Source organism: Carassius auratus, chromosome 38, assembly GCF_003368295.1.
Source record: "Carassius auratus strain Wakin chromosome 38, ASM336829v1, whole genome shotgun sequence".
Classification (NCBI taxonomy): Eukaryota; Metazoa; Chordata; class Actinopteri; order Cypriniformes; family Cyprinidae; genus Carassius; species Carassius auratus.
In genome coordinates, this window is record NC_039280.1 from 3,616,543 (window position 1) to 3,640,925 (window position 24,383).

Consider the following 24,383-nt stretch of genomic DNA (forward strand, 5'->3'; position numbering starts at 1 on the left):
ACTCCAGGAGATCAGCAAGAAGACTAATGGAAATATGCATGGCTGCATTGCTCTCTCTCTTAGAGCCGTTACCCACAAACCCCCCTGTTGAGTGCCTGGCAGAACAGGAGAGAGTCTTTGCCAGCTTTTACCCCCTGAGCGACCCACCGCATCCCTCTCCCATATCCCATCTTTCTCAGCTCCTCTTTCCCAACAATCCGTTTCTCTTTCACAACCGCCGAGGTAAACAAATCGAGCCTTATTGCAAAAGACTCAGCTGTTGATATAAGCCATACAGTTTTGAGTAAATAACAGAAACAGTTCTCTGAAAACTGTATATGTTTAAGAACTTTTAACGGAACCAAATACCATAAATGGCTCAGTTGTAGTATATTTAGGACTATTCTTGATTCCCAACCCACATTAGTTCTCTAAACATCACAGATGCAGAATTCACCATATGGAGTTTGTAACTGCTGACTAATTCTCTCCAACCCTCTCGCTGTCCAAAAAGCGAAGCTACTCACGCTTGTTTTGCAGCGTTTTAAACCACAGGAGCCTGGTTTCGTCAGATCACAAGCAGACTCGCTTTGTGTGTGTCTGTATATTAAAGATGGAGGGCATGAAATACGCATTTGTTACTTGGAACCAAATGTCACTGAAGATCTGGGATCTGCAGCTTCATTTGAAGGTTTCTTTAGGTCTAATGGATTCAGTGTGGATGAATTATCATTTAGTTTGCATAACCTGCCCTTCTCTTTCTCTCTGATTGGTTTATGATGTTTCATCATTCCAGCAGAGTATGTTAGGATCACAGGCCTGTTGGATCAGCATGGACATCCAGCTAAAACAGCCAACACACATATGCTACCGAAGCAGTGCCAATGATCATGGACTGGCTTGTTCTATGCATTTCTGAATTTTCTATGTTTGCATTTTTGGATTAAATGATCATGTTCATTTATTTTTAGAATGTAGATAGACATGATACGAATTTGATGCATTAGGATTTTTGTAACATTGATGGGGCACTGGATGTCATTAATTTTCAGTAGTCATTTGCGATATAAGCATCAGAGACCTAGCTTTATTTGAGGAATGCAACATGCAAGTGTGCCTGCTCATGGCTGTCAAACATGTTTTGTGTCCTAACATTCCTTATTTTTGATCTAAACGGCGACACACGCTACCCAAATCACCTGCCAGTCATCAATGAACAAATCAAGCCCATCATATCTCAGAAAAAAGGCTTTAGCAGACATAGTTATTTAAACCTCCTTGAATAAACATCTGGCCTTTTCTCTTTCTTCACAATGCTAGCCAGTTACTGCAAAACTAACTAATGACCAAACAGCTGCTCCTTGTGAAATTAAACTATATTATATACCTTGCATTACTGTGATTACAAAAGTCACAATTGTGTGTGTTGTTAAAGAGCAAAGGTTAGTCAGAATTGAAAACATTTGAAGATTTAAAGCATTGATCAGCATGTTTGAGCATCACGACCAGCCTGCAGACATGTTACCATTAATCTTTTCTCATTGATCTGTGTGTATGATTGTGTGTAGGTATTGTAGAAGCAGTAAAGCATTAGTTGCCTAATTAGTTGCAGTATTTGTTAGCAATAGCAGCAGGAGAGAAGTTTGATAAAATTACTCAAAAGGCCATCTCAGATGTGCTCAGCTGTATTCCTGAGACAGCCCACCAACTCTATCTTTTGTGTTTTGTTATATGTACATGAATGTAAAATAACACATTTCTTTTCTACACTTTTCCCCCTCACAGTTCAAGAGGTTCCTTTGTGACTCTCCTTTAGAGGTAAGTTTTTTTTTTTTATATATATATATAGAAACTTCAAACATATGATTCGATTTTCTCTCTTTCTCAAGTCTTTGCCAATTCAGAGGATTTCCTTTTGAAACTGCACTGGTCCAGTGTAGTCTCAGTAGTCTCGATGCAGATGATTCAATCTTTTTCATCAGTAGTTCCATAATCTTACATTTCTTCTGGTTCTACTGAAGAACTCTTAAGTACACATATAGTTTCCATTGGCAGTCATTCTAATTACTTTGAACTGATTTTGCACAGAACCCTTTTTATACAAAATTGTATGTTTTGATTTTAAAGGAGAATATGACTCAGAGATTCTTGACAGGCTTTCATATATTTATATAAAACCTTAAGGTAATGGCACATTAGAGTAGCCGTGTTAAATTTGTGACAAACAACATGTGGAAATGGGTAGCAGTGTATTCCTGGGTTGTTTGTTTGTCATGAAACGATGGAAAAAGTTTAATGTGTCGTACAGACCAACCACATTTCTATACAGCATAGCATGGCCACACACACAGGACAAAAACAAAGAGTTGACTGTGATGTGAAATTGTCCCTGACTGATGATCGTGTCTCTGTCATGTCCAGGTGCTATCATTAAATGATGCTCTTGTTGTGCTTCTTTATTATTGAGGAGCAGATGAGGACTTTCAAATGTTTGGGATGTTGAAAAAGTACTTCCTGAATTAAGGAAGAGTACTGTGGCATGGTACAGATATGCTTTAATTGTGTGTGTGTGTGTGTGTGTGTGTGTATAACATTTTAAGATAAAAAAATTAATCTTAGTATTACCATGGCATATGTTAAAACTTGCACTCTTAAAAAGTTGTGATGCTACATAAAAAACATTGTATGAGTCAAAATTATCGTTTTTTCTTTTATGCCAAAAATCATTAGGATATTAAGTAAAGAGCATGTTCCATGAAGATATTTTGTAAATTTCCTATCATAAATGTATCAAAACTTAATTTTTGATTAGTAACATGCATTGCTGGACTTCATTTGGACAACTTTAAAGGCGATTTTCTCAATATTTAGATTTTTTTTTACACCCTCAGATTCCAGATTTTCAAATAGTTGTATCTCAGCCAAATATTGCTCCATCCTAATAAACCATACATCAATGGAAGGCTTATTTATTCAGCTTTCAGATGATGTTTAAATCTCAATTTCAAAACATGTGCACCCTGCCTCCCCTTTCGTGCTAATGAAGATTGTTAACATTTATAGGAATCATGCTTTTATCACCTTGTCGAGGCCGTTTTTTTTTCTTTTTCAGGGTGCATTTATTTGATCAAAAATACAGCACAGTTATTAGAATTTAAAAGAAATGTGATCTATTGTAATATATTTTAAAATGAATTTATTCCTGTTATCAAAGCTGAATTTTCAGCATCATTACTCCAGGTTTCAGTGTCACATGATCCTTCAGGAATCATTCTAATATGCTGATTTGCTGCTTCAGAAACACTTTTTTATTATTATCAGTGTTAAAAATCGTTGTGCGTTTTGTGAAATCCGTGACTTTTTTATTTTTTTTTCATTTCAGGATTCTTTGATGAATAGAAAATTCTAAAGACCAACTTTTATTTTAAATACAAAATCTTTTGTAACATTTTATATAATACAAATGTAACCCTGGAGCATAAAACCAGTCTTAAGTCGCTGGGGTTTATCTGTAGCAATAGCCAAAAAAAGTTTATGGGTCAAAATAATAGATGTCAAAAATCATTAGGATATCAAGTAAACATCATGTTCCATGAAGATATTTTGTGAATTTCATATCGTAAATATATAAAAACTAAATTTTTGATCTATAATGTACATTGCTAAGAATTTAATGTGGACAACTTTAAATTTGATTGACTTTCTCAATCTTTATATTTTGTTGCACACTCAGATTTTTAAATAGTTGTATCTCAGCCAAATATTGTCCTATCCTAACAGACCATACATCAATGGAAAGCTTATTTATATAGCTTTCAGTTTAATTATGCAGTTCATATGCAATTAGGCTTAAATTAGATTATTTGATTAGTACTAAAATATATAAAGGTAATACTATATGAAGAACATTTTTTTTTTTTCATGCACAGATAAACTAGGATCCTGCGTGCAGAAATCTTAAAGGGGCAATTGACATCAGGTGCAGAGCCATGTGCGCTTGTGGCGTATCCGCTCACTTAAAGATGCGTGAACAATAACACTATTTGAACTTTGCCTGCAAAGTCAAAAGTAAACGGACGTAATTGTGGATTTGCCATTAGCGTGTATTAGACTCCTTCACCTGGTTATGTTTATCTAGGTGTGTGTGTGTGTGTTTGTTCACGTGTGTGTGACATGGCGTGCGTGGCAGCATGTTTTGCGTCACCGAGATGCTGATGCACGCCTGTGTTGCATTTGTATATCTGTTTCTGCTTGGCTTTTTTTAAATGTCTTTTTATTGACCTGAAATGTCTGTCCTAAGGGCGAATGCTCGTTAACAGTGGTGTTGTGTAATTAGTCGTCAAGGTTTTATAGACCTCAAACCCTGCCTTTGCCCCATACTCCTGTTTTTTCCACATGCATGTACACACATACTCGGTGCACACTATTGTTTTCCTTTATTTTTAATTCCAGTGACTGTTTTGACAAGCGATAGCAATTAGCCTTCAACTGTCTGTGTCTCTGCCACATAGCCTCACGCATAATGAAATCATTAGCGCATTAATAAACACTTCCCCATAATGTAATCAGAGCTCCACATGCCTGCATGTATCCAGGACAGGCATTGCATCTGTGTCTCAGAGGGAGCCGTGAGGGCCGACTCTGAGGAGAAATGGCAGCCGTAATCGAGCGCTGCTGTTTCCACGTGGGGTTAAATGAGCCGTCGCTGAACGCTGCGTCTAATGTGTGACTCGAATAACATTTGAGTCCTGCAGCGCTCCCAGTGCCTCTCCAGGGCCATGTTTGAGGTGTATTTCTTTGACATTCAATGCTCTGCGGGAATAATCACTGTAGTCAATAAATGGAATGTAATATAATATAATGGGGGATTTCAGTTTCTATTGTACTATACTCAAGTGAGTTTTATTTGTATTTGTATTATCAGTTTTATTGATTTTTATTAATCAGAATAAAAATAACTATGGAATAAAGCAATACAGAAAAATATATAAAGTTAAGTTTTACACAGATTAAAGTGCAAAAGATCTATGAAGACCCAATAGGTATTGCTTTACAATAAGATCTTATTAGTTAACCTTAGTTAATGCATTAACATTCACAATGAGCAATAGTTACTCTTAGTTCATGTTAGCTCATTAAATGACACAGTAGCAACTTTCGATTCTAACAGTGTGTTATATATTGGAATAGCTAAGATTAATGAATGTTCAGAAGAATTTTTCATTGGCAGTTTATGTTAACTAATGCATTAACTAATGTTAACTAATGAAACCCTAATGTGAACGAACAATAAAGAATCAAACCACTTTGAAACAATATCTAGGGTATGTTGTAGTCCAGATTAAAACGTAAAAAAAATTGGTTGAAAATAAATAGTCTATTAAGTCTGAATATTTAAGTATTTGGTGCTGTGATGAACAACACATCAAATCCACAAATCGTAATGGTTGTTTAAATTTGTTTAAAAAAGTAGTGCAGCTGCTTTATTTATGAGGTTTCCAGGGTAAGGGCTGCATTCTCTGCAGTTTAGCGCCATCTGCGGTCAGAGAGTGAATGTGTTTTCAGTCTCTCAGTGTTCCCCATGTGCTTCTCATGTGTGCTTGTTTACATCAGTGCGCACACGTGTCTTTTAAGCAGCATACAGCGGTGTTGTGCAGTTTTACCAGTTGATGGGAGAAGTTTTCTTAAAATGCATTCCAAATTGTGAATAATTTGTCATTTATAATTATTCACGGTATTTAGAAGTCCCCACGATAACAATATTGTGCATATTCATTACCGTGATGTATCACATTACCGAATACTGGCACATGTGTATTGTACAGCCTCTGTATGACAGAATCTGGATTGTTGGATGTTTTCCTGCATGTGTTAACCGCTCTTATTCTTTCTACGATATAGAAGAGCCACTGTTTTGTTAATAAAACAGGAATGTTAACAACCCCATCCACCTGACAAACAGCCTGCTGCCATCCCCTCTGCCGTCTGCAAACGGATGCTTCACACGCCACTACACGCTAGAGAAAGCCGGACAAACAAAGAGCGACACAGGGCACCATATGCTTGTGATTTGGGCCCCTGTCTGTATTGTTGGCTTCATTTGTGTGTTTAGCTTGCCTTCACAGTGGCACAGACGCAGTTATTAGCCTGTCCAGCGAGGTGATCCCAGGGTCAAGGTGACGCCATCTCCCGCACTTAGGTCATGTCTACGTAAACATACTTGAGACTTTTACCGTGAAATACTTTTGCGTGGGCTGTCTTTCATTAAAACAGAACGAAAACACAATCTAGAACATACCGTCAGATCATTATGGATGAAAGATGGTGCTGAGAGCTAAACGCTCTTTTAGCAGCTCTGCGCTGCCGGAGGGTAAGCTAGCATGACAGCTGTTGGATTCGAGTCCAGTCTGGTTCTGACAGAAACGGGGCCCGGCACATGTGGTGCCAAAAGGCAGTTTGAGAAGGGGCTCTCCGTTTCACCGCAAGCCCTTAATCATCGCCGCTAGCCGCGCTATGAAAGCACCTTCATCTTGAGCGGCTGTGTGTACTTAATACTGACAGCTGGTTCGAACCGCCAGCCCAATAGACAAGCACTCTGAATGAAAATAAATAACCTATACATTTGGAATGTGCTCCTCCTGCGGGAAACAAGGGGTTTACTGTAACACCTCTCTAGGGATGTTGTGAACCGAGCAAAGTTTATACTTTGAAGGATGCTAGGTTTTCCAGGACCGAACTTGGTTACAGTACAAAACTATTTCATCCACTGAAATCTACTATACCCATATAATGTACTGTTAACTATAATAATAAAAGAGATTAAAATCGATTAAAAGAGATGTATGATGAATTACAAATGTTCATCACAAGTTTCTTTTCTACTAAAAAAGTACACACTGAAAAAAGCACAAATCTTTGCTCAAAATTTCACAAATGGTTACAAAGACACTGCACTGAATTCTTGCATGAAATACTTGTTTTTTTTAAGTAGAAAAAAAAACTGAAATATTTTCTTGTAATACTCCATACTCCAGTAATTTATTTACAGTTATTTAAAATATATATACACACACACACACACACACACACACACACACACACACAATATACTGATATATTCAAATCAAGCTAAGTTATATAGCTCTTTGCTCAAGATATATTGGTTTGAATCAGCTTAATGAAAATCCATGTTTCAAAATATGTAGACGTATATAGAAAGTGAAAAATAGAAACATGAATGCAAAGCACTTTTGTGACACTAAAATAGTGCAATAAACTTTAATTTAACAGCATCAGATGCAACTTAAAACCCTTAAAAATGAACATCACTGATAACAATAAATATAGGTATTTAAACAAAATATTAAATGTATAATGTCATTCATTGAATTGTGGGAATGTCAGTTTAAGGTTTTTCTATAGTATACAATAACTGTTTATTTTACCTACAGAATCTGTGTATTTAACAGTATTCCAATTTAAAATATATAAAATGTCTATATCCACCTTATCTGCAATGCAAAATCAATATTTTTTCTGTGAATGTACAAGACTTCCAACGAACTTTAAAAATCTGATAAGAAAAATCACTTCGCAATATGCAGCTTAACAAAATGTTTTTTACATCAAAAAATAACTGGAAGCGAATGACACAAAGTCTTGCACATTCAATTTAAAAATGGCCACACGTTTTTACGTTAACCCTTTTTTCGCCACTGTTTTTTCTTAAAAAGTTGCCAGCCACCGCCAGCATTTTTTTGTTTAAGGACAACAAAAAAAGACTTGTAGGGACTACTACGAGCTTCTTCACAGGTTTGCGACATCACTAAAAACCTACGTTAAAGAACGAGACACACACGTCTCTCGGAAATCCTGTAGAATTCAACCAATCCAATGATGACTTTGTTACTCCTGAAATGTTTCCACTTTTGTGTCCCATAGACATCAAACATTTAGCCAACTGTCCATGGGTGTGACGTCTGAGTCCGAGACTACTAAAAACCTGGGCAGTGTGCACTAGGCAGTCAGGAAATCACAACATAGTGGTCCAGCAAACCAATCTGAGCCCAAGGGAGGGAGGGGCTTAATAGATTCAGGAACACAACAGACCGTTTTGACGAGAACAGAAACCGAGTGTAGAATAAAAGTGAAAATAATGCATTTTTTAAAAACAAAGCATGAACACATTACATTGCACCCCATAAACACAAACAAGCCTTAAAAAAAGTTACAGTTTACCCCTTTAATACTTTCACCAATTCGTAATATCACCTCCTGGCTCAACATTTATTTATTTTTTACCATATATTAGGGTCCTTACCGTTAACTAGTTAACAGGTTTTTACTGTCTTTTACCATTAACATTACAAACAGATTTTACTGTGAAGGTTTGAACATTGTGAGTGGCGTTTGTGTTGTTTCTGTGATGGTTTTAATTTGGAGGTGAGTGACCGTGGCACGGCAGGGTCTAAGCCTCTCATACTGAACGGATTGGCCGAGTCGCTCCCCTGGTGTTGTGATAATGAGCCGGCTTCCTGCAGGGCTAACTGGACCCAGATGGGCCGAAGGGGTTGCGGAGAGATCCCGTTACGGCTACGGCTGCGTAGTCCCCCTCCCGCCGGGACGTTTGAAGTCTCGTTGGTGGACTAGGGTGAATAAAGCGCCCTCCTCGATAAACAACTTTATTGAAAAAAGCCGGCGTGAAGGTTTGAGTGGGAAATACGATCTTGGGCAGGTAACGGTTTGGGGTTTTACAGCCGTCCAAAACAGGAGACATATATTCATACACGAGTGCATTCATGTCACATGAAGGAATTTGGGCTTTTATCTTCAGACACAACAGTAGTTGTTGTTTTTTTGTGATTTGACTCTGATTTACACACATGTTCAGCCCCTCGGTCCCTCCTGCACAGGCTTTCATTGTGGAGATTGATTTTGTTCATGCAGGATTTTTATTAAATCGCCTCTCATAGATTGTGTGTGCCTGGCATGGACTTTCACTCCACCAACACACACACACACACACACACCTCTCTGCTCTCAGCCCACATGTGGGAACTATTAGCAAGCTACTGTATACCCTGTGTTCCTTTGCAAGCACAGACTTTCAAATTGTTTGAGCATTGATTGACTCGCTTTAACACCGGTTCACACACAGGAACATATTTCAAAACTTTTTCAATCATTTTAATTAATTTGCTTTATAATATTGTAAATCCAATCAAATCCTGATGCATAAAATCAAGTGTTTTTCCAGTTGAATATTCGGTTTCTCATGGATAAAATTGGGATGTTTCATGATGACAGAAAAACTGCTCCCTTTCAAATATGCACTTTATTTGCCATTTACTTTATATATTACACCTAAGTCAAACCATTATGGTAAACATTTGTGCAATTTACCAGTGTTTGTTTGTGGAGCAGCGATTACGTTCCCAGCTTCAAAGTATGAGTTGTCCAAATAATATATTATATTAAATTTGTTCATTGATTGTTAATTGAACAACAGGGAACAGGTTAAAGGATGTGAGTAATTTAATTTTGCAAGCATTAAACTAACCAAAATGGACAGTATAGACATTTTATAATGTAACAAAAGTTTCCTTATTTAAATAAGTGCTGCTTTTTTAAATTTCTATTTATAAAAGAATCATGAAAAAAAAATGTATCACTGTTTCCAGAAAAACAAGCAGCACAACGGTTTTCAATATCGATAATAATCAGAAATGTTTCACAAATGGTCTTATTAGAGTGATTTCTGAAGGATCATGTGACACTGAAGACTGGAGTAATGATGCTGAAAATTCTGTTTTGATCATAGAAATAAATTTCATTTTAAAATATATTAAACTATTAAACCATTTTTTTAAACGATAATAATCTTTCACATTTTTTTCATGAATAAATCTTTTTTTTCTTCTTCCTGTTTCCACTTATAAATATCTTGTGAGTAATGTATGCTTGAATCTGACCAGCAGACTTTCCTGCTTCTCATGTTCAGTCCCCAGTAAATTTATTTCACTCTCATCCAATCAAAAGAGGCAAAAGCTTACAAATAAATACATTGTATAATAAATACAGAGTTCTGGCATGAAACTCTAGATGGCGCCGTCCGATAGGTCGAACTCAATCTGTCCTAATGATATCATTATCACATGGCACAGCTGATTGGTTCTCTCCTGTATCAGTAGCCAATGAGCTCGCTGCTCAGCATTCAAATATATGAATAGTGCTTGCTGTAGCAGTTGCAGCTTGCTTCAGAAACCCTCCACCTTCCCCAGCTCCACCTGTATAGATCTGCTATGAGGTGACTCATGTATGCCATATGGGGGTTATTTCATGTATGTTATATTTGCAGCAGCAATATTTCTTACATGCTCACAGCAGCATGTTATGGGTTTATTGGCAATACCAAGTACATTAACATTAACAATCATACCAAGAGTTCTCATATTTATAATAATAATTGACGTTCTCTCTTTTTCTTATCCGTCACATCTTCTCCAGGCTGAGATGGCTCCTGATGGTCCTGATGTGGGCTACGGCTCGTTCCATCAGCAGTATTGGTTGGATGGCAGAATAGTAGCCGTAGGAGTTCTGGACATCCTGCCCTTCTGTGTGTCGTCTGTGTACCTCTACTATCACCCCGACTTCTCCTCGCTCTCACTGGGCACCTACTCTGCTCTCAGGTTGGTCAGCCAATCACAAACTCTGACTAATATTTGAGCTTTTTACATTTAACTGATCATTTAGTTGACTGTAAATCTGACTTGAAATTAAGTGCGAGTCTGTTTGGACATCCAAAACTGAAACTAGTTTATGCCGAAGCCTTTTGGTTACCAGCCTAAACTTTTATCCACTAGGCTACACTACGTCCCAGCAAAAGATTAGCAGCATTAATGCTGCAGACGAACAGCACAGGAATCCCTCCTGGTTCTCCTCTCCTAAATAGTGCACAATCTTATCTCCTGAATATGTTTTCAGTGGTTGTGCTTGTTGATCAGAGAGTTCAGTGCATGTCATTTTAAAATGCATCCATGCACACCCACAGTTACACGCTTGTATTTCTTTGTCTTTCACATGTGTGTGTGAATATTTCACATGGGCTGCTCACCTGATTAGAGGAGATGCCAGATGTGTGTGTGTGTGTGTTATATACTCATAGTTTTGGGTGTCTGGAGGCCTCGGGAGCCTCATTTCTCACAGACAGAAGAATAAAAAGAAGGCGCGAGTGAGAAGTGGAGTGCACGGTGCTCTGTTGTGCCCAGAGCAGCTGGTGTCAGCCGCGGGGTCAGTGTCTTTGTGCTGTTGTGTGTCAGTGTGATTGAGTGAGACTGTCTGAGCCCAGGATGTGACACTGTTCTGCAATGTGTCTCCATGCTGCGCTGGACGGTTACAATAATGATGAATGGCCAGCAAAGATAAACAAAAGGAGTTTCATCCAAATCCTAAACGTGCTGAAAATTTATTTACACTTTTCATTCTGTTGAAATCTTTGGGTGAATCTCATTCAAATTTACCCTTGTCATATTTAACCCCTAAAAAGGGGTTAATAAAACGAAGAATATTTAGCATAAATGACATAGATGTTATTTCGATGTTTGTTTGTTGTTTTGTAACATTGTGTCTAAACATTTTACTTCATGTTATTTTTATTTGTTTACTTATTATTAATCTAAAAAAAAATATATATATATATATATATATATATATATATATATATATATATATATATATATATATATATATATAATTGTATCTTTTTATATATTTTATATTATTTTATTATAATTAAATATGTATATTTTTAATATACATACACACACACACACACACACACACACATATAGTATTAATGGTATAAATTAAAAGCAGTAGAACAAATACTATTTGTTTATTGCATATTATTATAAGAATTTGTGTAGTAAAATGTGCTTAATTGTCATCATGTAAAAACCTTCAATGGTTCTAAAGTTTTAATTGTAAACAAAATATTTTTTTGGATTGAAATATGACTTATGTTTACATCTCCTATAATAGTTAGACACTCTGTTATGTTGACGCAGGAAATACGGTCCTCACATCTCCTGCTCTGGATGTGTGTGTGTGTGTGTGTGTGTGTGACATTAATATTAAGCAGACGTCTTGTCCGTGGTGAGCGCTGTGGCATAATTGGCTTGTGTAGGGGTGTCAGAGTGCTGAAGAGGAGATAATGGAGTCCTGGGGTTCGAATCGAGGAGGGAGGGGGCTGCCCTTTCTTTCTGTCCCTCTTTCTTTCTCCATCTTTTTTTGTGAATGGGTTCCACAGCCTCTTCTTATCCGTCTCTCATTCATGGACAGCCAGGCTTTGTCCCCAGGGGATGGGAACCCGGGAACCTGGCAGCGACCGCATGACCTTCCAGCACCTCGCTGTTTGTCGTCGCTCCTTTTCCCTGCGCTATTTGTCTCTTTCATTTTCCTCCACTTTTATTTTGCTTTGGCTTCTCTCTATCTTCCTGTCCTTTTCCCTCAAGAAAAAAAAGACCCCCCCGACCCCATTTTTGGGAAGACCGAGATTGTGAGGTGTACAAAATGCAGAAGAAGAGAGAAGAAAGAGCAGGATTTATTTCTGGAAAAGAGAAATGTGTTTGTGCAGGGAATAAAGCGAGAACTGAAGAGAGAGAGAGCGGGAGCTCGTTGATTGCTCGCAGGAGGAAGTATAAATCTCCTCTATTTTTCCTCCTGTTTTTATTTTCTCAGCTCCCTTTTGTTTCTCTCTTCTTCTGAACTTCCAGAAACACATTTAAATGGCTGTTCATGAGGGAAAGCCTTGATCTGGTCCATATGCAGCAAGTCTGCTGATGTTTTATCTATTTTAAAGATCATATCCTTATTCTACACATCATAATAATATAATTATGAACCGTTAATAGTTATATATAGTACACTTATTTTACCAGTCTGTCTGAAAATAACTGAAACAGTGGATGTTTGTAGCATTAAATCAGTTCTCTTTGTAAGGAGCACCATGCAGTTTCAAGACTTTAAGCAGAAAGCTATTAGTGTCAAACTAAGTGGACAATCTGGTTACATGTTTTGTAGCATGATCCATATGGCTGTAAGCGTTATTTCTGCTCTGGTTCTCTCTGCAGGGAGATTGCCTTCACCAGGCAGTTGCAGCAGCAGTCGCCCAAACTTTCCTTCTACTATCTGGGTTTCTACGTCCATTCGTGTCCTAAGATGCGTTATAAGGTACATCTCTCATCCAACATCAACCTTCATTTCTGTTCATCTTCTGTTTGCACTGATCAGTGTCATCTAACCTAACGGAACACTGCATGATGTACTGCAATATCAAATTGAACATGCACCGAAAGAAATGAAAGCCTTTGCTTTTGCATCTTGACGCTGCGTCCACACAGATAGGTGGCAGTATGAAGTACACAACCACCATTATCTTGTGCATCTTCCTGAATTGGCTGCATAAATCTTCTGGTACATTTCTGAAGGGAAGTTTAAGATAAAACAATATGAATCAAAACAAGTCACTCCGGCGGGTACGAATAATCCCTTTCTAAAATATTTGACATGCATGTTCCTCTCTATCAGTGGTTGTATAATCAACAGGGTGGCTTGTATTAGAGTTGATGTGGACACCTGTTAAATGGTCTGTCGTGTGCTCTGATCTATTTCTCTCATTACTGCTGTGCCACACTTCAGGAAATATCTCCTCCTCTTCCTTTATTAGCCCTGTGAGATGCTAGATACACTACAGGAGGATAAGTGCTAAATTTGTGCCGTTTATGTAAAAAAAAAAAAAATTTTATGAACTTTTTTTTTGATATTTTCGTTAATTTATATTTTGAAATACTCCAATTTAGCATTTTTAATGAAACATTCAATATTCTAATTGAATTTTAATAGTTATTTTAGTTAGTTGTCAAAAAAAAAAAATTTTCACTTACTACTTTTTAAGTTTAAGATTTTCATCTAATATTAATACTTAATTTTATAATACAAATTTTTAGATGAAGAGGAGTGAGGGAATATGTTTTTTGTCTTTTTCGTTCTCTGTTTTTCCTAGTTTGTTTTGTGTATGAAACTCATTTCTTGTATAGTTAGAATGTCCAACAAGAGGTGTGACACATCAGTTATCTGGTTCACAAACACTTTCAAATCCACATGAGCATCAATTTGTATTTAACAACAAATCTTCACTTTCTTTCCTCTTCTTTCTTCCTCTTTTTTTTTGTGAAAACTTGCATTGGTAATAAAAGTTCAGTGGATTGGCAACCGCAAGCATTTTTAAGCATCTAAATGACATTAAGCATATTTTTCATTTATTTTAAACATTTTCTGTGATAATAATAAGTGGTATTTACAGTGGGGATTGAAAGTTTGGGCACCCCTTGCAGAATCTGTGAAAATAGGAGTGATTTTCAAAAAATAAGAGAGATCATACTAAATGCATGTTATATTTTATTTAGTACTGTCCTGAGTAAGATATTCTGCATAAAAGATATTAACATTTAGTCCACAAGACAAAAAAATGCTGAAATTATTCAATAACCCCACTCAAAAGTTTGGGAACCCTTGGTTCTTAGTACTGTGTGCTGTTACCTGATGATCCTCGACTGTCTTTCTGTTTTGTGATGGTTGTGCATGAGTCCCTTGTTTGTTCTGAACAGTTAAACTGAGCAGCGTTCTTCAGAAAAATCTTTAAGGTCCTGCAGATTCTTCAGTTTTCCAGCATCTTTGCATATTTGAACCCTTTCCAGCAGTGACTGTATGATTTTGAGATACATCTTATCACACTGAGGACATTTGAGGGACTCAAACACAACTATTAAAAAAGATTGAAACATTCACTGATGCTCCAGAAGGAAACAAGATGCATTAAGAAATTAAGATGCATTAAGAAAACTTTTGAGCCTTTTTGATCAGTCGAGGATCATCAGGTAACAGAACACAGTACTAAGAACCAAGGGTTCCCAAACTTTTGAGTGGGGTTATTTTAATAATTTCAGCATTTTTTTTGTCTTGTGGAATAAATGTTAAAAAAATGTATGTACAATATCTTACTCAGGACAGTACTAAATAAAAAATAAAATGCATGTAGTATGATCTCTCTTATTTTTTTAAAATTACTAATATTTTCACAGATTCTGCAAGGGGTGCCCAAACTTTCGATCCCCACTGTATTTATTGATTTTTTTTTTTAGTTCTTTAATTTGTTTGTTCATTTGTATTATTATTATTATTATTATTATTATTATTATTATAAAATAAATTCTTTAATATTTATTATCTTATAAATCCAGAACGTCCACCAGGGCACTTTTTATTTTAGCTCGTCATATTTTTTTTCAATTACATAATGTTAGCATTGCCAACCCCAGGTCATATGGCAACACTAAATGTTCCTAGATTTTACAGGAACACTTGGAATATTTTAAAACTACTCTGAAATGTGGAAAGCTAATTTATTTGACTTGCGGTGAACTCGGCATCAGACAGACCTGCAAAATTCATCAGCGCTATCTCAGTATCACAATCGCATTACTGCTTTTCAGCCTTTAATGTTGCGGACAGGCCACGGAAAAAGTTTTTTTGGCTTTGTTGTGCAGCTTATTGCGATTCTGACACCGCGACGTGTTCCGCAGCCTCACACTTGGCTTATAGTTGGGTTTCAGCATCTTTTGTGAACAAGGGGCTTGGAACCGGTCCTCAGGACGATGGTAAATCGGTCCAGTGGGAGCTCTGTGTAAGTGCTTGCACAGGTGTGGCCAAGCATGAAGCGTGTTGGCCGTCGTTTGACTGAGACGAGGGAGATGCTGGACAACTGAACAGCTGATTCATATACGATGGACAGAGATGGTGAGAGAGAACAAGACTGGCCCAGAGCTGACGGCGGGGAAGAGGGAACATGTGAAGCTGACTGTAGAAGCTATTAGCAGTTGAGAAAGAGGTCAGAGCTATTGTAGTTCACAGTGTCACCTGATAGTGTTATCGGAAACTTTATTTAAACAGTCCTCTCTTTAAAGGAATAGTGCACCTAAAAATTATGATTCTGTCATTTACCCATCCGTTGCTCTGAAATCTCATTCATGCTTAGGTTAAAGTTAAAAATTGCTCCTCAAGACATAAAGCTCCAAGTTTCTTGTCATCGTTAAAACCTGCCATGATATGATTGATATGTCTTGATGCAGCATATTTGAATTTGAGAATTCAAGAGTACTATTTATATCTTTTTCTTGCACAAAGTTATTGTTATTGTCTTCATAATATACCAAACAGATCATATGGATCATTTTATGGGACACTTCCGATTCCAAATATAAAAAAGAGGTTTTTGGACAATTTTATATTTTATATATATATATTATATATATATATATATATATATATATATATATATTTTAGATGCAACCATTCATCAGTGTTTCATATTGGAGCTCAGTTATTCTATTGCATGTGTTGTTGATCTATCCTTCAATTTGCATTTTAGCATTATTCTGTGTAACAGGTGTTTAGTCCAGTTAATATGCTAAAAAAAACATTTTTAAGATTACATTTTTTTGTTTTTATGACACGCAAGTTATATGTATTCAATTGCATTGTTTCACCTTGAGCCTCCTTCATGGTCAAAAGGGACCAAAGCCTTGAAATGTGAAAAAAAAAAAAAAAAAAATTCAATAATATTTTTTTTTTGATTTATTATTTAGAATTTTGGGGATGTTTTATGGTAATATGCAATATTGTTATATGGTTGACACTTTAATATGATTTTTTTAACCTACATATTCAGTAAACTTGTATAGACTGTTAATTTCATTATGCCTTTTTTATTTATTCAGTAGTTAATTTCCTTTAAAGTTTTCTTTAAAGTAAGATTTCATTGTAATATGTAAATGTATATTTTTTAAGAGCTACACAAGTGGAATCTGTTCAGTCTTCTTTTATCACAGCTGTGATATTGATAGTTTTCGTATCAGTGCTGCACTCTATTAGAAACCATGACATAACTTCCTCATCTCAATGCCTTGAGCGTCTCTGCAATGCGGCTGGGTTTCTCTTCACTGCAGTATCGTGTTAGTCTATTGAAACTTTCAACCTCAGCCTGGATCTGCAGTCCTGGAAGCTGTTTGTGCGTCTGTCTTTGTGGAACGCTCTCCATTGAGCCGGTTTCTGCAGAGTTGTGCGTGTGTAATAGTGAATGGAGCCCGGCTGGAGCCCAGCTCTCGCTCTTCTGTATGGGCAATCTCTCACATCAGAGGATGAGTGCCACTCACCTCTCTCATTCACCTCCTGCCATTCTGCGCTGAGAGATTAGTCCGGGGTTAGAAGGTTGTCCGTTTCTCACCTACAGCCAGAACCCACCTTTTCAAATCAAAATTTTAAGTAGTTCACATAAAAATCTACTCATGTCATTCCAAATACTAATGCTGCTTATTGCACTTTTCAGTGCGGTTTGCAATAAAGAGGACTGAAGCTTTCAATCTTTGCAAAGGACATCATTAAAGTATCATCTGAACCCATATGATATCTTTGTGATAAACAGACCTACGATCTGAAAGTTCTGTTTATATGAACCTTGAACTTTCAATCCATTTCACATATGCTTTTTACAAGCATTATATCTCTTCTGAACAAAACTTCAACTATTTTCAGATGATTTTTCCTTCTAAAAAGAAATTTTAAAAGATCAAGAACATATTTGTCAGGAGAGTTTTGAAGTAAATATTTCTTCTCATCCACTGACCGTTTCACGAGGCATGGCAAGGATATAAACGTATGCATTTTTGTAATCCGATTGAGAAAATAGTCTGATTCAACATTTTTTTTTTCCTGTTGATCAGATAATTTTAGGTCTGCTCCACTCCATTTAATCCAACTGAAATGCTAATTCAATCTCCGTTGCTTTAAAGTGTTTGAGACTGATTGAGCCAGCAGTCTGATCATCAGATGGATTATTTGGGTGCATGTAAATGCATCTAATAAATTCAATGACAAACAAATCATTCCGATTCATAAATGAATCATTGGATGAACAATGAACCAATTCATTTATAAGATTCAAAAGAGTGATTTGTTTCATGAATATTCTCTCATAAAACATGTTTTTCAGTCACTAATGTCTTAAATTTGCATCCGTTTCTCACACACAAGTGATTGTATGACAATAGAAGAGTTACATAAACTGCTTTTATGATGTTTGTGCATCTTTTTGAAGCTTAAAAGCCCTAGTCACCATTAATTATAATTGCAAAAGAGGGTGGAAAAGGCTTTAAATTCTCTTTTTGTATTTTGTGGAAGGGTTTGGAAAGACATGAGGGAGAGTAAATGATGAGAGAATTTTCCTGTTTTCCTTTTACACGAAGGCATATGGTATTATTGTGGCTGTCCGGGAGTGTCTTGCTGAAATCCATCTCTGTGTGTTGTTTCAGAACGACTCCCTGCACCCGCTGTGTCTCCTCAGAGCCCCTGAGTTCTCATGTTCCACGCTGCTTAGAGCTCATTTCCATCGCATTAGTGCAGCTCCCTTCTTTTCAGCCACAGAACACTGTGTACCTCCACTGTGTCTGTTGGCAAAGCACGCCAACTGTGTGCAGGGTTTACATTATGTGCTGGAGGCGATACCTACATGTTTATGTGTAAAATTGTTGCATAAGACCGATTTATTTGAACGTTAGGCCTTATACACACTCTGCACAAATACTTGAATGTAAAAGTTTGCACACGTTTAATTTCATGTGTCAGTGTGTTGTGCCAAAACGTCAGTGCAATATATAACAGAATAAAAAATACCTTCAGAACTCTTGTCACCTCATTAAGAATTGAGGTTATTATAGGAATAGTTCTCCCAAAAAATGAAAATTGTCATCATTTACATTTTGAATAATGCCACAGGAGTTTTTTTGTCAATGCAATGAAAATTAATGGGGTTCAGTGTTGTTTTGGACAATGTTACTTCCATTGTTTTGGAAATTAATATTTATTTGTGTTGCACTGAAAAAAAATATAACCGGTTTTGAATGACATAAGGATGAGTAATTGATGGCAGAGTTTTAACTTTTGGGTGAGTTATAACTTTATGTATACATAAAATACAACTACATTTACATACAGTACTTAAGTGAGGTATTTGTGACTAAGTAAAATAAAAACAAAAATTATATATATGTATAGAGAGAGAGAGAGAGAAAAGCCAGATCTACTGTTCAAAAGTGGGTTTGGGAAGATTTTTAATGTTCATCCAGGCTGATATTATTTGATTAAAAATGCAGTAAAAAGAGATATTGTGAAATGTTTCAATATAAAGCTAAATCAATTTTAATAAACATACATTTTGTTTATTTTCTGAAATATATTGTGAAATGTAATTAATTTCTGTGATCTAACCTAAAAATGCAGTCTTCAGTGTCACATGATCTTCAGAAATCATTCTAATATACTGATTTACTGCTCAAGAAACATTTCGTATTATTATCCATTTTGAAAACAGTCATGCTGCTTCATATATTTATAGAAACCTTGAGTCATTTTTTTATTTAGATTTTGATATAAAGCATTTATTTGAAATACAAATATTTTACTACATCAAATTTCTTTAATGTAACTTTTAATCAATTTAATGCATTCTTGATGAATACAAGTTTTAAATAATTTTTTTATTTTATTCATTTTATAAAACTTAGTGATCCCAATCATTTGAATGGCAATGTGTTTTTTCATGTTAGGTTTTTTAAAAGATAAGTATACAGTATTTTTAGTGTACTGAAACTATATTATTTAGTTGTTGTGGATGAAGTACTAGAGCAGACTGTAAACACAAACAACCAGACACAATGCCAAGAACTTTAACCGGCCTCTGTTTAAACATGACTGCTCTCAAAGCCAGTGGTTGGAGTCGTTTGGGGAGACTGTGCCCAGTGCCAGCCAGCTCTATTCCTCTCACTGCAGTCGAGCCAGACCGCCGTCCAGTCCGAGACGTGACTTCCTGACCCTGCCGGCTCCATTCTGTGCCTGAGCCGCTGATGGCTGTTTGGCCCTCGACTGTGCCCGAGCTTTCAAGCTTCTGAATATGTCTAATGGGGTGGAATGAGCAGGTCTGTGGGGTTCTGGCGGGAGATGCATCCCCCCTCCACCATCCCTACACCTGCCTCCCACTCCATCCACCAGGTGTTTCCCAAAGCTTCCTGTGAATTCCACATCCAGGCCAAAGGAAACAAGCGTCTGAGAAGTGCATTGAGGTCGTCTTTGTATGTTTGTGTGCGGGCTGCCGGTCATCTGGAGAGGCTTTTCATTAGTCTTAAGAGCTGCTTGCTGCTAAGTTAATGTCGGAAACCTGAGGAATTTCAGTGGGTTAAATGGATAATGCTTGCACTGTGCTCAGGCCAACCTGTGCAATGCGACCGTTAAGCATGCTTAAGAATGACTAATATCTAGAGGGAGTTTAATGTGTCTTTTAAAGCATGAGTGTTTCATTTAACTCCTTATATTTTGCAACTGGAAGACCCTAGAGTCTATGAAAGGACCCCTGTTTGGCAGGTTTGTTCCTTACAGCAATGCATGGAGTTGCTTCTTCAGTGAAAGTCCCTCTAGTGTAGTCAAGAGGGATTGCGCTCATGCTCTCCTACTGTAACATGCTTCTCTGGTTGGCTGTAACCTCTCATCTGGGACTAATGTATTGAATCGATTTGGGCTGAGAACTGACAGACCATGAGTTAATTCTCATGCATTAGCGTGATGCATGCATTGTAGAATTTGTAGCATGCTAAAACAAAACAGACAACATCTGTTCATGTTTTCCATTGTTATATTTAGCTGTGATTCTTAGAAACATTTTTGATTTTAATATTTATTGACTTTTGTCAGTGCCTCCCTTTTCCCCCCTTCCCCTGCTTTGCGTGGGGCCTTGTGATGTTGCACAACATTTTATTCATTGTTGTTTTCATTGTATTTTAAGACCAACAATGTTCCCGAGAGTCTTGTTTAGTTTTCCTTTGAGTTGAAGTGAGTTTCAGTGACATTAAAGATGAGTTTCATTTATAGAATAATGGTACAGTAAATGTAATTTAGGAGAACTATGCAGTTATCGCGAGGTTTTATTCATTTAGTTTATTAATACATTGTTTTGGACCAGAGAAAGTGAAAAGGCAGATATACACTAACATTCAAAGGTTTGGGGTTATTTTTAACTTTTCTAATCATCAAAGAATCATCATAAACAAATAAATAAATTATCATTTAGAGACAAATATTAAGCAGCACAAATGTTTTCAGCAATAATAAAAATGTTTCTTGAGCAGCAAATCAGCGTATTAGAATGATTTCTGAAGGACACTGAAGACTGGAGTAATGATGCTGCAAATTCAGCATTGCGTCACAGGAATAAAATACATTTTAACATATATTGACAAAGAAAACAGATATTTAAATTGCAATAATATTTTACTATTTTTTACTGTATTTTATATGTATCCAATAACACTGAGAATTACTAATCCTAAACTTTTGTGTCTTTTTAGTGTCAGGAATAGTGTTTTTTAGCATGCCAACAAGACGTTAACAAGACTTTTTTTATTTTTTTCATTGAAGACCTCATAAGTGAATAAGATACAAGCATTGCTTTTGAGAACCAGGGTTTCCACTGTTATGAAGAACTGATAAAGCTGCAATTTCTAGGTCTTGAAAATGAATGCAAAAAAAAAAGAAAAACGTAAGGTATAAACATTTCTAGCTATGCTCAGCTCCAAAATATTGTTCCTTGTGAGTACAACCTTTGTTTTGTCCATCTTTCTTCGAATCTATCCAGAAGTCATGGAAATTCAGTGATCAAAAGGAGTGGGAACCCTGGAGACTGTGCAGAGCAGCACAAAACACCCTTCTCATCTAATCTCTACATCTCTATAAAAGAGTCCTCATCCTGTTTGCTGTATCTCGCTCTCTCTCTGCTCTTGTATAAATCCTCAGGAATGCAGAGGCAGGTGGGAACAAGTGCTCGTTTCTTGCTCTCGTTGCCTCTAGTGTTAAGCATGTTTGCTTGTCCTTGCACACATGGTCACACTTTGGTCCGTGTCAATCCTTTAAATTGATTAAACTCACAACCAAATTAACAAAAAAGCCAAAATATAAAAACTTCTAATCCGTTGAGTTTTCTACTGTAAGCGTTTTTGAGTTCGAATGCTTCTATGATACACAGAAATGCTCTAGGCCTTTCTAGCAGAAGTCATTTTTTTTCTTTCCTGTATGTTTGCAGAACCCAACCCATCTCATTCAGCTTTCATCAAGTAAACTGACTTCAAACCTTCGCTCTTTCTTTACCGTCTCTGCTCCCGTCCCGTAAACCGCACCATCACGCCAGCATGAAACGATAGGAAATGAGGGCTTGAAATGAAAGAAAGTGGTCTGAGAGAAAGATAAACAATTACCGCACATTTAGTTTGGCATGTTCTGCCCTTTCTTCGTTTTTCCCTCCTCATCAAAGCGCCTTTGAAGCGTGCTTGGTTCTGCAGCGTAATCTCTTTCACTTGTTTTTCTTTCATTAATAAGCTACGGCCCCGTGGAGCTGTCAGTTAGCCGTTTAAACGCGGTCTGCACTTTCGTTACGTGCTGTTGAGATTGGATTTGTGTTTACGGTGCTTGCCAGGACAGGAAAAAAATTCAGCATTGGGGTCTTACCGCTAGTCCGATTTCTTTCCTATAAGCTCGAGCAAGTGAAAGCTTGTTAGCATAGGACTTAAATGACAAAAATCATGATCTACAGTATGCCACCACCAATGTTTTAGCTCATTTTAGTGTGCACTTAGCTAGGTCAGTTCACCCCGAATATGTGACCCTGGAGCACAGGTATATTAGTAGCAATAGCCAAGAGTACATTGTATGGGTCAGAATTATAAATTTTTCTTTCATGCCAAAAATCATTAGGATATTTAAGTAAAGATCATGTTCCATGAAGATATTTTGTACATTTCCTTCCATAAATATATAAAAACTGCATTTTTGATTAGTAACTTGCATTGCTAAGGACTTCATTTGGACAGCATTAAAGGCAAAAATTTTTTTTTTACACTATTAGATTTCATATTTTCAAATAGTTGTATCTCGGCCAAATATTGTCCTATCATTACAAACCATACACCAATGGACAGCTTATTTATTCAGCTTTCAGAGGATGAATAAATCTCAATAATAATTGTGGTCCAACGTCACAAATGTTAGTTTGTTTTTGTTGTTATAAAAGCATGTTTGGAAGAGCGTGAGGGTGAGTTAATGATGTCTGTTTTCATTTTTAGCTGAAGCGATCCTTTAATATTGCTTAACTCTGGCCGAATGTGTCTTTAAAATGGCTCTAGATGAACTCTGGTCCTAAAAAGCCGTGCTTTGATTACCAAATCATCTTGATTACCATTTTTTTAACCTCTCACTCCTTCAGTAACGTCCTCCCTCTTCGCCTGATTTTCACCCTTCCCCGAGTCCTCTATTGGCCACCTGACAGAAGTTGCTTTTTGATTTGGTTAAATTGAGACCACCAACAGCGAGGTGTATGAGGGAAAAGTTTGTTTGAATTGGGGTTTGTTTCTTCTCTTTCCTCTCTCCCTTCTGTACAGATTTGACATGAGTTGAAGCCAGCACAAGGGTCTTGTTTCAATTAGTAAAAGAATACTCGCTCATCTAGCGAACTCCTTTCTGCCTGTGCTGATTTTTGTGGTGGTGCACTATTTTACTCTAGATGATGTGTTTTTAAATGTTTCTAGTGCATTTCAAGTAAACCATGTGTTTAAAATGTTTAATCTAGTGTGCACTACTGTGAGTTTTTGAAAGAAATTGACACTTTGATTCAGCAAGGATGCTGACGTTTATAATGTCACACAAGATTTATGTTTCAAATAAATCCTGTTCTTTTGAACTTTTAGTTCCTCAAAGAATCCTGAAAGAATCCATGTCATATTTTCAAAATAAATCTGAAGCAGCACAACTGTTTTCAACAGTGATAATCAGAAATGTTTCTTGAGCAGGAAATCAGCATATTCAAATGATTTCTGAAGGATCATGTGACCCTGAAGGCAGTTTTAATTTTAATTTGTAATAATATTTGGAAGTATGGTTTTACTGTATTTTTGATTATTTATTCATGAGACTTTTTGTAACAAGATTTTTGGATACTTTGCACTGCCAAGATTGGCCAAACTAGGGATGGATCAAGTAGGTAGAATATAATTTAGTTTAGTTTCGTCCTGCACCTCAGAAGGTCTGAAGAAGTTCAGAATGAAGGTGTAGCATTTTTGATGTCCCTGTAGGCTTTTTAAACGTGTGGCATGAGGGTAGAATGACATGAATAATATTGTTTTAGTTACTAAAATATTTACAAGTGTTTCATATATTTCCCTTTTTGGTCAAGCTCACTTTGACAGCTTTTTTTC

The 24,383-nt window shown here is 36.6% G+C and overlaps 1 protein-coding gene across 5 annotated transcripts in view; it reads left to right on the forward strand.

Moving 5' to 3' along the window:
• The window catches only part of LOC113056685 (arginyl-tRNA--protein transferase 1-like), a 72,931-nt gene that overhangs the window by 27,572 nt on the left and 20,976 nt on the right, over positions 1-24,383 (forward strand). For all 5 annotated transcript variants that reach the window (XM_026223486.1, XM_026223488.1, XM_026223487.1 and 2 more), the window contains 3 exons: positions 1,765-1,797; positions 10,486-10,667; positions 13,110-13,209. In XM_026223486.1, the coding sequence (XP_026079271.1) occupies positions 1,765-1,797; positions 10,486-10,667; positions 13,110-13,209 (315 nt within the window). The remainder of the gene's footprint in view (positions 1-1,764; positions 1,798-10,485; positions 10,668-13,109; positions 13,210-24,383) is intronic.